The sequence below is a fragment of the Thermothielavioides terrestris genome, chromosome 3 (assembly GCF_000226115.1).
Source record: "Thermothielavioides terrestris NRRL 8126 chromosome 3, complete sequence".
Lineage (NCBI taxonomy): Eukaryota > Fungi > Ascomycota > Sordariomycetes > Sordariales > Chaetomiaceae > Thermothielavioides > Thermothielavioides terrestris.
The window spans coordinates 4,645,111-4,657,233 of NC_016459.1; the positions used below are offsets into that span (position 1 = coordinate 4,645,111).

The 12,123-nt window shown below is 58.2% G+C and overlaps 4 protein-coding genes across 4 annotated transcripts; 2 read left to right on the forward strand and 2 right to left on the reverse strand.

Moving 5' to 3' along the window:
• Positions 1-966: 966 nt before the first annotated feature.
• THITE_117234 (uncharacterized protein) lies at positions 967-2,750 on the forward strand (the record flags this gene model as incomplete). The annotated part of the gene is made up of 6 exons (XM_003654820.1): positions 967-1,381; positions 1,448-1,681; positions 1,761-1,952; positions 2,006-2,108; positions 2,165-2,550; positions 2,632-2,750. The coding sequence occupies 6 exons, from the start codon at positions 967-969 to the stop codon at positions 2,748-2,750; spliced, it is 1,449 nt and encodes a 482-aa protein (XP_003654868.1).
• A 159-nt stretch (positions 2,751-2,909) lies between these two features.
• On the reverse strand, positions 2,910-3,968 carry THITE_2145661 (uncharacterized protein; the record flags this gene model as incomplete). The annotated part of the gene is made up of 4 exons (XM_003654821.1): positions 2,910-3,169; positions 3,242-3,648; positions 3,736-3,852; positions 3,937-3,968. The coding sequence occupies 4 exons, from the start codon at positions 3,966-3,968 to the stop codon at positions 2,910-2,912; spliced, it is 816 nt and encodes a 271-aa protein (XP_003654869.1).
• A 446-nt stretch (positions 3,969-4,414) lies between these two features.
• THITE_124872 (uncharacterized protein) lies at positions 4,415-5,639 on the forward strand (the record flags this gene model as incomplete). The annotated part of the gene is made up of 3 exons (XM_003654822.1): positions 4,415-4,422; positions 4,699-5,245; positions 5,313-5,639. The coding sequence occupies 3 exons, from the start codon at positions 4,415-4,417 to the stop codon at positions 5,637-5,639; spliced, it is 882 nt and encodes a 293-aa protein (XP_003654870.1).
• A 143-nt stretch (positions 5,640-5,782) lies between these two features.
• On the reverse strand, positions 5,783-8,169 carry THITE_2118076 (uncharacterized protein). Its single transcript, XM_003654823.1, has 2 exons — positions 7,433-8,169; positions 5,783-7,378 (listed from the first exon to the last, which is right to left on the reverse strand). Exons 1-2 carry the CDS (start codon positions 7,898-7,900, stop codon positions 6,116-6,118), a joined length of 1,731 nt encoding a protein of 576 aa, XP_003654871.1. The 5' UTR covers positions 7,901-8,169; the 3' UTR covers positions 5,783-6,115.
• Positions 8,170-12,123: the final 3,954 nt, after the last annotated feature.

A 12,123-nucleotide genomic window follows, 5' to 3' on the forward strand; every position in this document is an offset into this window, starting at 1 on the left:
CACAACCATTCTGGTGTCCTCGTTCCCCCCCCTTCGTGCCCAGATGTAACGGCCTATTGACTTCCAGCTACCCGCAGCAAAGAGGTATTTAGCTTGTCTCTAACCAACCCTCTAAGGTTAGAGTTCCGACATCGACGTGTTTCCTGAGAAAGTGCGGAAGTACCACCTGTGCTTCGAGTCAAGAACCCAGTGTAACCCATCTGAAGCCTCGATGGAGCCTCGACGATCAGCAACGCCTCGGCAATTCGCATACTTTCCCGAACTAGGCGGCGCCCGCGCGAGGCTGCCGCTCTCAGATCGTCGTTCACTGGAGCGCGCCGTCGCATTTACCCGCCCTAGCGGGTCCGGCAATATCTCGCATTGATTGCGCTGCTTACCCCGGATCGGGTAAAAGCGACCCCAGATGCCGACTCGATCATCTCGTTGGTGCATCCGCCCATTCCGCCGCTTGCCTCTTGGCCTACTTTTCACTGCCGCCCCGGTCGAGATTGAGGCCACTCGGCCGTTCTGTTCCCAGAAGCGCTCAGCTCCATATGGCGCAGTCCAACTGGCAAAGGCAATGGATCGACCACCGCCCCCAGCTAGCTATCTCCCGTGTGCTCCACCTGCGGAATTGTGCGGGTATAGGCTCGATCCTTCTTTCTCCTGGCCAGTGGATGCGTGGTTCTTGGCCGAACCAAGCAAGGGGCGGCCTATTCGTTATTGCATTTCGCTGCCACGTACAAGACATCCTCATACCGCAGCCCGCTTTTTCGTTTCTTCAGAACCGCCTCCGCAGCTGCCGCGAGTCTGGAAACACGGTGACTTTGTTGTGGTGCTGGCCTCGACGTCTCACGGCCACATATGCCGTGGACTGAAATGAACTGGGCCATGGTCAGCGAGAAGTTACTGCAACACCTCCGCTAAGTCCGAGCCGACATCCGGTCCACCTAGCGCCAGGGCAGGTGCTCACGTCTGCTTCCGAAAATGCTAGCCCACGCCGTTTTCGGGGGGCTACTCCTTGCCGTCGCATGCCACAGCGCCGGTCTGCCGGCAAGCAGCAGCGGAGGTGGCAAAGGTCCGGCGCGAAATCCGGGATACGTGCGCATGCCGGTGGCTCGACACCAGTTCAACGGGACGGGCAAGTCGTCACGGGGTTGGCATTGGTCGTCGCCGCCAGGTGCCACGGGCTTCCCGCCGCCGCCGCAGCCGTCGCGTCGGCCCTGGTCCACCTTCCAACCCGGAGCATCGTCCACGCAGCCGGCGTCCTCCGGGCACCCGCCGGGACCGTCGCCATCAGTCCCGTCTCACAGACCACGACGTGATGCCCAAGTACAGGCCACCAACCGATGGGGATGGTCGAGCCTGGAGGAGCTAGGGGGGATCGCGTATACTATCCAACGTGGGTACCACTGCTGGTCATGTTTTCCCCCGCTGCTTCCCACACGCGTCGCTGACTCGCTGCTAGTGGATATCGGTACACCACCACAGACTGTCAAGGTATTCATCGACACGGGCTCATATGAGCTGTGGGTAAATCCCAGATGCGACACGTCTGCCTCCGCAACTCTCTGCGAGGCCCAGGGCACCTACTACCCGGACAAGTCCAGCTCCTCCATGTTTGTGGGCGGCGAGTTTGACGTGAGTTACGGCACAGGGTCAGTCGAGGGATATTACTGGTCCGATGTCTTGAGCATCGCAAGTGAGTCTCGTCTCGTCGTCCGGTCCGGCCCCCTGACGGACACGGGCCGCTCGTTCTTCTCAACGCTGACGGCGCCCAGTGTTTCAGATTCCCCAGGTCCAATTTGCCGTTGCTAACGACAGCAACTATGCTTTTGCGGGGATCCTGGGCTTAGGATATGCCTACCCCTACTCCATCAACTACCCAAGCGTGCTGAACCTGATGGTCTCCGAGGGGCTGATCTCCGCCCCAATCTTCAGCCTGGGCCTAGGCGGTGACCAGGACAATTTTAGTATGTTGTCCTCTTGCGAAGCTGTGCGACCTGCCTCTCTAACCGCGGCCCAGGCGAGATCATCTTCGGCGGCGTCAACACATGGAAGTTCTCGGGCCCGCTGGTGCCCGTGCCTATTTGGCCGCCCATCTCACAGCAAGATCCGCGATGGATCCAGTATGTGATCGCGTGCTCCTCCAGACCCATTACTGTCCAACACTGACCTCCCCCAGATACTGGGTCAACGTCACGTCGGTCGGGATGACCAAGCCCGGCGAGCACCCGGTCATCTACACGCCAAGCGACGCCTTCGACATGCCCATGCTGCTCGACACGGGCTCGACGCTGTCGTACCTCCGCGAGGACCTCGTCGCCGTCATCGGCCAGCAGTTCGACGCCACCGTCGACAACGCCGGTAACTACCTTGTCGACTGCGCCTACCGCGACCAGGACGGCACGGTCGACTTTGGCTTCGACAGCGGCCGCATGGTCATCAACGTGCCCTACAAGGACTTCATATACCAGCAATACCCGGGCCACTGCTTGTTGGGAGTGCAGCCCGCCGATGCGGGGTCGACGAACTACGTGCTGGGGGATACCTTCATCAGGGGGGCGTACCGTGAGTGGCCGACACGTTGTCATCTTATGGCTTGGGGCTCATTTGTGGGTAAAGGCAGAAAAATGCTAACTCATTCGGCAGTGGTCTTTGACCAGCAGTCGGACACGATCTGGATGAACCAGTACTACAACTGCGGCGACGGCGTGGCTACGGTTGGCCTGTCAAAGGGGGACACGGGGCGTATAGTGGGAGCCTGTTAGAGCGTTGTTTAACCCCCATTACCATGGCGAACATGTTGGGTTCAACGGGACGAGTTTGCCCGGCGTTGACAAGCGCAGGAACCCTACGGCTATTAGGTCTCACAAGACAAACTTGCACCGAGTAATGGCCACAGCCACTTTCATTCCTCCTCCCTTCGCCTAACCCCCCCTGATCCCCTCCCCAACCGGCCCCTCCCTCGTCCAGATATTCATCCCCACCTTCCCGCCAGCCAGCACGGGCAGCCCAGCATGCAGCGTCCGCTCGTCCCCCCTCCGGCCGCCGCCGCCGCCACCCAGCCCATCCTCCTCCCCCTCGATCAGATTCGCCCAAAACACCGCGTTCCCCTCCACCGGCCGGAAGGTCACCCCGGCCTCCCACTCCGCATCACAGTCCACAATCCCCTGCTCACACCACCACCCTTCCCCCTCCCGCGCCGCTTCACCCCCTCCATCGACAACAGACAAAGCCCCACCACCACCACCACCACCACCGATCCGAAGACGCGGAAAATTCGTACCCCCACCCAACGTCCCCTCCTCGACGCGGACGTAGACAAAGAACGAGGTGCGCCGGTTCCCGCCGCGGTCGGCGCCCGCGTGCGCCCCCGGCGCCGTGAACCAGTCCGTGTGGAAGTGGTAGTGCTCGCCCGGCGCGTAGCGCACGAGCTGCAGCGGCTCGAGGTGCGAGCGCGGCGTGCCGGGGCTCTGGAAGAGCAGCGCGCGCGTCTCGATGCAGGAGACTACCGGGTCCGAGGGGGGCAGGGTGGTGGATTGGGAGGTGCGGACGGGGTGGTTGTGGGCGGTGGCTGGTTGGCCGTGGTTGTGGTTGTGGGGGTTGTTGTTGGAGGAGGACCGGGAGGAGGAAGTGGTCACGCCGCTGCGGGTGAAGGTCCCGTTGCTGTTTTTGGGTGGAGAGTGGCGGGTTGGGGATTAGCGTCGTGATCATGGCGGGGAGGGTGGATGGGGAAGGGGAAAGTGTACGAACCCGAGTTTGAGCAGATGGGCGCGCTCCGCGGGCGTGATGAAGTTCTTGATGTAGATGACGAGCGGCGAGTGGGATACGAGGTGGGCTGTGTACGGCGGGTGCTCGCAGCGGTAGTCACTGCTTACGAGAGGCGCTTGTTGCTCGCCTAGCCCTGGACTAGCTGAGCCTGCAGCGAAATGCAGCGCGGCAAGACCGCTGAACGTTGAAAATATTGATCGTAATGAAGGCATCATCGCTGCTTGGCGTTATGTTCGCTCATGATTGCGAATGAGGAGCCGCGTCTAAACTCAGATCTGCTCATCCTCGCTTCTTAACTTCTCCCCTGTTGCTGCCCTGTCGTGCAAAACCGGACTCTCAGATGGTGACAACCTGCAGGACTTGCAGGTGAAACACGTGTGGTGTGGTGCCATCCCCAACCTGAGCAGCTCAGGGGCAGTTTGTGTCAAGTCGGAGATCGCTGCCCCTGAGTCTGCCCCTGGCGCACGAGCTACCCCTGTCTGTCATCTCTCCCGACCAAAATGTCACATCCAACCTCTATACACCTGACAAGCATCTTCTTCTTGATCTTAAAAACTCGTATATGACCTGGTGTTAGTTAATCTCTCGCTTTTCATTAATCCCTCTTGAACATGAAGTTACCCCAGCTTGCGCTCGCCCTTGTTCTCGCGAAGTCAGCGGCATGGACCCGCATTGCTGGATCAGAGGAGCTCGACACGATCTTGAGGGATAATGAAAGGACTCTGATTGCTTGTAAGAGTTAAAATAGCTCGAGGATAGCGGCACTTCAGTCAATTGCTAACACGTCCCAGATGTTCTGGTACGTACTAAGATCTAGAAGACCCGAGAGTTGACCGGTCTTTCCAGACTAACAAGCGGATTTAATTGCAGCCAAATGAGTATGCAATCCCGCCATTGGACACCGCAGTTTGAGATCACATAGCTCACCCAGAACAGTACGAAGAGCCAGGTGTTCGAGCAAGAATGGAGCTCACTCCTGGACGGCGAAGCAGACGAGAAGTTGGTCAGCGTTGACTGCTCCGTCGAGACAGAACTCTGTCAACGACACGACGTGTCTTCCTTCCCAGCCATCCGACTGCATCACCAAAACGGGAGACGGACCCGGTACCGTGGCCCACGAAAAGCATCCGAAATCCTAGGATTCCTTCGCAGGACGACGCGGCCAGCAGTGTCGTTCGTAACAAGCCAGAACGCGACCGCCTTCCAGGCCATCGACGACGTGGTCTTCATCGGCCGTTTCGGACCGGACCACGAGCATCTACGAAGCCAGTTTGACCAAGCTGCTCGGACGTATCATGACCGGTTCTCCTTTGCCGTCGCCGAGGCGCGGCAGGGACAAGAGCCGACGCTGGCGTGCTACAACAACCTCGACGGGGAGCACAAGTCGACAGCGGAGTTCGCCAGTCCGAGGGCAATCCCGGCGTTTGTAAAACTCTGCTCGGCGCCGCTCATCCCGGAGCTGATGAGGAGCAACGAGCTGTCGTTCTACGAAGTGAGCTCTTGCAAAATCCCAAATCTCCAGCGAAGTCCCGGGCGCTGATGACTTGACGCAACAACAGAGCCGCAAGAGCATAGTCCACTACTTCGTCCACAACGAAAAGGAGCGAGAGGCGTACGTCGCGGAGATGCGGCCGCTTGCCAAGAAGCTCAGAGAGTACCTGCACTTCGTCACGACGGATGCGAATGAGTACGCCGATGCGGCCGAGATGATGGGGCTCAGGAGGGGAGCCGGGGGCTTATCCGTGCAGAACCCCAACACCGGGGATGTGTACCCGTATGCTAGGAGGGAGAAGATCACTGCGGCTACGGTGGAGGCGTTTCTCGGCGATATTGTCCAGGGGAAGGTTCAGCCGTGGCGGGGCGATGCAGGACACGACGAGTTGTAGGATAGTATCGTTGGTTTACAGTCTCGCACCAGACGTTGGAGCGTGCGGGTTGAGGATCTGAACCCGCTTGGAACTTGCATCTGCCTTCCGCCTATGCTCTTCCGCGCCCCCTCATTCCCAGTCCCTCTTACACCCCCTTGGAAGTTGCCAGGTCTAGGGCGGGGACAGGCCTGATTAACAATTAGTCCTTTCGGATGAGAGTGATTAGTTGAGTAGGACATTCCCGACGCTTTTGTTCATCATGATGCTACTCTCCTGATGCTACTCCTAGAGACTATCACACGCTGTAGTTCATGCGACATGAAAGACATCAAACATCAACCTGGCGTAACCTTCGTGGGATCGTGAGCGCCACGGCCTGCGCATTTCATGAGTCGCTGTCAGTCATCCGACCATCAAACGATGGTGCCCGTAGGATCGCCATGCTTGTATGCAAATCATCATCATCCAACCCCCGTTCCCCCGTTCCGTACGGCTCAGATATGCAGAATGTCCACGTTCGCGGCAATGAAATCGGCCGCCCCGGACCGGAAGTCATCCACAAGAGACCCGCTGTGATCCGCAAAGAACTGGATCATGTTGCGGTCCGCACCGGTCCATTGCGGCCAATCCTCGGCGACCTTGCTCTGGGCGCTGGTGCCGCCGGACGCATCGTTGGGGTCCAGGTTGTAGACAAAGTTGGCGTAATAACTCTGGATGCTCCTGCTGGCGTAGTTCGGCAGGATGCCGAAGAAGACCTGCAGGATGTCGCTGCCGTGAAAGGTGCCAAGGATGGGCGTGCCGGCGTCGTAGCTAGCCAGGTACGACCACGCGGGCACGCTTGGGTTGACGGAGGTCGCGACCTGGAGGAAGACGCGCCGCGTGAGAGTGAAGACGAGGTCGCCGAGCATCGCGGCGAGCCGCTTGAAACCGGGGTACACCTCGTTCAGGAGGCCGGTGCCGAAGGGTGAGCCGTCCCAGACAAAGGGGGAGTACTGGCCCACGAGGGCCTGCACCTGCGCCTGGCTCGCGTCGTTGAAGAAAAGCGTGCCGAGGTAGTTGGCAAGCTTGTCGCTGGTGGTGATGTTCGACTGGAACAGCGCGAAGAGGGTGCCTTCGTCTTCCTGGTCGCCAATGATCATGGGCACGGCGGCATACTTCCCCTCCTTGACCAAGACATCCGGGCTCTCGGTGAGTGCTTTGCCGTCCGGCCTGGGAAGGTAGGAGAGAGCGACCGAGCTGTATGACAAGATGGCAGGAACCGAGTTCGCGGCTGCTAGAAACTTGTCGTAGGGAAGCGCGCGAAGGCAGGCCAGCGTGTCTTGGGATGAGGCGCAGCCGGCCTGTTTCACAACGGTATCGTAGACCACTTGACCCTTGGGGCAGTCGACGGGGTCCGCGGGCACGATGCTGCCAGAGTTCATGATGGCGCCGCGGAATAGGGGCTTGCCCTTGTACGTGTTGTCGCCGTCGTAGAGGGCCATCTGGTCGAAGACGGAGATGGCACCGGCCGACTCGCCCCAGATGGTCACTCTATCCGGGTCACCGCCGAAAGCCGCAATGTTGTCGGCGACCCACTCGAGGCCCATGCGCTGGTCAAGGAGGCCGAGGTTTGCAGCGCCGTCGGCCAGGATCTCCTTGCCGGGCATGAAGCCAAAGCCACCAACGCGATAGTTGACAGCCACCAAGATGTAGGGCTTGCCCAAGCTGACAGCACCTGAGACGAGCGGGCCGCCGTCATACATGGAGCTCCAACCTAGCTAGTACTTTCAGTCAGTGGGCGAGTCAGTGAAAGTCCAATCACACGGACGCACCTCGAAGCCGCCTCCGAAGATCCAAAACAAAACGGGCAGGTTGTCGCCGGCCTTGGTGCCCACGGGCCGATAGACATCAATGTTCAAGCAGTCCTCGCTGATCTTGAGGGCCTTCTGGAAGAACGGCAGGTTTGAGACGGTGGTGAGGACTTCGGACAGCAGATCGTCGGACGCTGTATTGGCGAGGAACTGCGGGCACGCCGGCGCAGTTTGCGACGCATCGAAGGTGCCCAGCGACGAGTTGAGCCTGACAGGGGGCTTGAGTCTCAGCGGACCAACCGGGGCCTGGGCAAACGGAATGCCGGTGAAGGCCTCGGTGTCCTCACGGCTCACGCCGACGATGGTGCCCGACGAGATGACGACCGTTGGGGCGGACCGCTTCTCAATAACCCTGGATGGCGGCGCCGGGGGTGCTGCAGCAGCCTCACGCAGCAGCGCCGCGGCCGCCAGCGCAGTGATAGCCTTCATGGTATGTTCGATGGTGACCCGCACCGGACCGAAGCGAGGAGTAAAGTTTGTAGGTGGGGGGAAGGAACGAGAACTCCGAGTTCCCTAACCAATTCTTGCGGTTGCGGGCGAGGAAAGGGCCGCGGCCCTGCCTCATATAGCAGCTTCCGAGTTCTCTCATGATGGGCTTGGTTTGATGCGAGGGTCCCGGGCGGCCCAAAAGAAGGTCACGCAGCGCGTGGGGATATGGACAGGATGGGAAAGCGTCCGAAGGAAGCGCTGAACAGCCAGCTCTTGCGGTGCTTGCGGCGCTGTTTGCGAGGCCTGCGTGGGGTACCTCCCTGGGTGGCTCCCCCGAGGGATGCAGCCAGTCGCATGATGCGTGGCGAGGCCATGGTTGCATCCCCTCAAGTCACACAACAAAGCGCCGCGAGGCCTGACCAGGCTGGGCCAGGCTGCTGGCCACCCATCGCAAAGGCATGTGAACAAGCCCGGAGAGTTTCGTGACTCGCGCTAGGCATGTTCGGATTACACTACTGTGATAGAAACAAGCCTCGGCAACACAACCAAAGCCAGCGCCCTGATTGGTAGGCAGCCGGGCGCCCCATGGCCAACGCTTAGCTTCCCCCGCATCACAGCACCACCGGCCAGGCGGGTGGGTAGCAACGGGCAGGTCGTCATCGCCCTAAGAGTGGCTTGGTCGTGCCGGAACCGGCGGAGAGAAAGGCGGTCACTGAACGAATCGGCGCATCGGGAGAGGATCGGGCCATGAAGAAACGAGACTTTCCCCTGGGCACACGTGCTTGTCGTCAATGTCGAACAGGTGAATCCCGGTCCGCCAGATCCAGATCGGGACGAACGCCCCTGCATCTGGGCCCAGATCTGGAGGCCCGCAACGGCCGATCAAGGAGGGCCGTAACTGCCGGCCAGGGAGAGACGATCGGCGTCGCTAACCAAATATCCCAGTGGGCATCCTGCTAGGAAGGCAAGCGGATTTGATGAGACGGAAGCGAGCGGGAGCCGGCCGCACTGGGACCGGCCACAAATGAGAGCCGCCACATTCCGGGTTAGGTGTAATTTAGGTATCGGATGCAAGACGGCAGAATCTGGGGAAAAGTGTGGGGTGCATCGTGCAGGGTCTTGTGTGACGTAGCGCCTTGGGAAAGTGCTGTGCGGGGAGTTGTCGGGGACGACTTCCCTTTTGGGGGTTCAGCTCCAGGCGGCATTTGCGGGCATACAACTTAGACTGCCATTGCTCACGAAATTCGCCGGGAGACCACGCTAGCCAGTTCTTCTACCAGGTGGGGATCCGAAGGACGAAAAAAAAGAAAGAAAAAAAAGAAAGAAAAAAAAGAAAGAAAAAAAAGAAAGAAAAAAAAGAAAGAAAAAAAAGAAAGAAAAAAAGAAAGAAAAAAAAAGAAAGAAAAAAAGAAAGAAAAAATGGGAAAAGAGAACAAAAGAATAGAAGAGTGTGGAAAAGGAGGAACGGAACTGGCTGCACCTGGGAGTCAAGCGACACTGAGGCCTTCCAGGTTGTAAGAATCAAATCCTGACCATGGGCAAGAGGACTTATTCCAATATATTCGCGCTAGCGATGCACTGACGGCCCAGCACCGCACTTCTGAAGAGTCTCGAACTCCCGTACGAACCTTACCAACGGAGATAATGAAGGGAAGCGGCCACCACCTTCGCAACAACCCACTCGGCCGTTCTCTTGCATGCGAGTACGACTCCTCCGCCATGCGTCATGACCTGAGGCCTTTGGCGGCGGTATGGTTCACACGTGTTTTGACTCCGGAAGAACCCGGCATCCCAGAAACAGAAGGTTGTCTTTGACAAACATGTCTAACGTTACTTTGGGTAAAGATGTAGCTAAGGTAGCTTCGGTAGGTCAACACAATCTCCGCAGGGACACGCGTTCTGCTCACTAGATCCACAAATAGTTCTCCCGCCCGTGACACCCTTCGCAAAAACTTTCCCCGCAGTTTTAGTCCATCCTGTGCCTGCACGCCAGGCACTAGAGATACGACAAAGCCTGCCCTTTCTCGGCTTGCAACCCTCTTTGCGCGCCTCCGAGCACGACGGTGTAGAAGCATGTGACAGATCTCCTGTTACTGCCTCCCTACTTGGCACCCCTTACCAGCCCACCTCGGGAGGAGAGATTCAAGTCACACCAAAGTTTGAGGTAGGTATCGGTGGCGTACAAGATGTACGTTGAGCTGCACCCTCCAAGTGAGCAGCGGCTTAGTGGGCGCCAGACAAGGAATCCACGGCGGGTCTCACGCCCTGAAGCGAGTCCGTCAGTTCCGCGGAAGCCCAGCCAAGGATCAAACAGGCGTCTAGGATCCTGAGATAGTTCTTGTCAGCCCAAGCCTGAACCTCTGTCAGTACCGAAGGATTGGATCGGCGTTGCCAAGCTAGACTAACATGCCAGATCGCTCTCATTAACTATTCACTAGTGTAGCCCCCGAGTATCCGAGAAGCCAACTGTAGCCCAAGAGGCGCCCTCTCTTCCATAGTCTTCATCCTAAATACACAGATCAACACCACAATTGAATGCATTGCTGTTGAGTGCTCAGATCGTGATAGCTTCAATCTCTCGCATGCGCGCAGTGCTTCCAACAGTTCTGGGCGCTCTGGGAGAACAACCGGCGCCAAGAAGACAAAAGCCGCCAAGCGCAGATGGCCAGGGCTAGACGAGATTTGAAGGAATTTGAAGGAATATAGGTCCAAGAACATCATGCGTAACCATCAACGACAACAAGCCGCCAAGCGCAGGCGGCCTGGGCTAGACGAGATTTGAAGGATTTTGAAGGAATATCGTTCGAAGAACGTTATGCGTATCTACCACGGGTGGTTCTGGAAGCGCTTTCACGAGCGCAAAAGCCATCACATTGCGGCGTTGGGATGCCTTGGGCTTCGTTGCCGAAGTGTAGAAATAGCAGACTCTCCATCCACGATGCCGACTCAATGGGACAACAGCACTCACACCGCTTCCATTAGCACTGAGCAAAGACGGTCACTGAGCCCATCACCGCTTTCGCCTGTCACTCCCGACATCTTCTCGACCTCCCCACAAGTCCAAAACACACATACACACACACACACACACACACACACACTCTCTCTCTCTCTCTCTCTTGACGACGCCCCGCTGAGCGCCCACATCAACCAGGCAGCACAATGCAGCTCTCCCTCCCCACGACTCTGCTCATCGCCGCAGCCGGCTGGATCAGCCTCGTGGCGGCCGAAATCCCCGCCGCCTGCTACGATCCCTGCACCTTTGCCCTCATCGAAGGCAAGAGCGCGAAGTGGAAAAACTCCGTCATCTGCCGCCCGGGCAGCCCTTTCATGACCGCGAAGTTGGCGTGCTATGGCTGCTGCCTCAACACCGCCAACCAAGTTAAGGGAGGCGTCAAGTTCGAGGGGACCCAGTTCGAGCCGGTGGCGAAGCATTGTTAAGTCCTCGGTCCGGGTTCATCCCCTGCGCGGCGAACCCTGCGCGGCGAAAAGTCCCCGGCACTCGTTGGACAGATGCGGCGTCACGACGGAGAGGCGGCAGCTGGCGGGGCCGTAATCATGGGAAGGGACGCGGGGTTGGATGGTGGTACGAAAAAGGGAGTCAACGGGTGGTGATATGAGGTGCTGCCGGAGGAGGACATTGATACATGCTTTGTTGAGGCTACCCGCTTGTATTCACTCCTTCACCCGTTACCCCCGAACATGGGGGTGTCTCAGCCATTTGGCCTGACTTTTTAACCTTATCAGCATCACTTTGCCTCATTCTTTGGGTTGCTCGAACCGTTAATAGGATTCTACACTACAGTTGATTCACTCACAGTCAAGCTAATCTTGAGCGTTTGGGCTTCGGTTCAGCCAACGTGCCTAAACTCCCTCCATATGGGTTGCCTTCAAGAACCAGTTCAGAGGACGATGGTCGGCGAGGATAACTCATGACCCCAGTAAGAGAGAGGTAATGCGCTGTACCTGCGACAACTCAAAACCCCGCAATCGCGAGAGTCTGGAAGGCCTGTCTGAGACCGAGGGATATTTTAGAGGTGGCTCTTTCACAAATGTGACGTTATCGGGCAACTTCTCTCTTCTCTCTCTCTTTCTTTCTCTCCTTCTCCCTGTCTCTTTCTCGGACGACCAGAGCATCGGAAAATTGTTCCTGTGTTTGCATGACGCTGACCTCCTTTCCCCCTTTGACCAGGTTGTCAATGATACAACATAGGTCAAGAAAA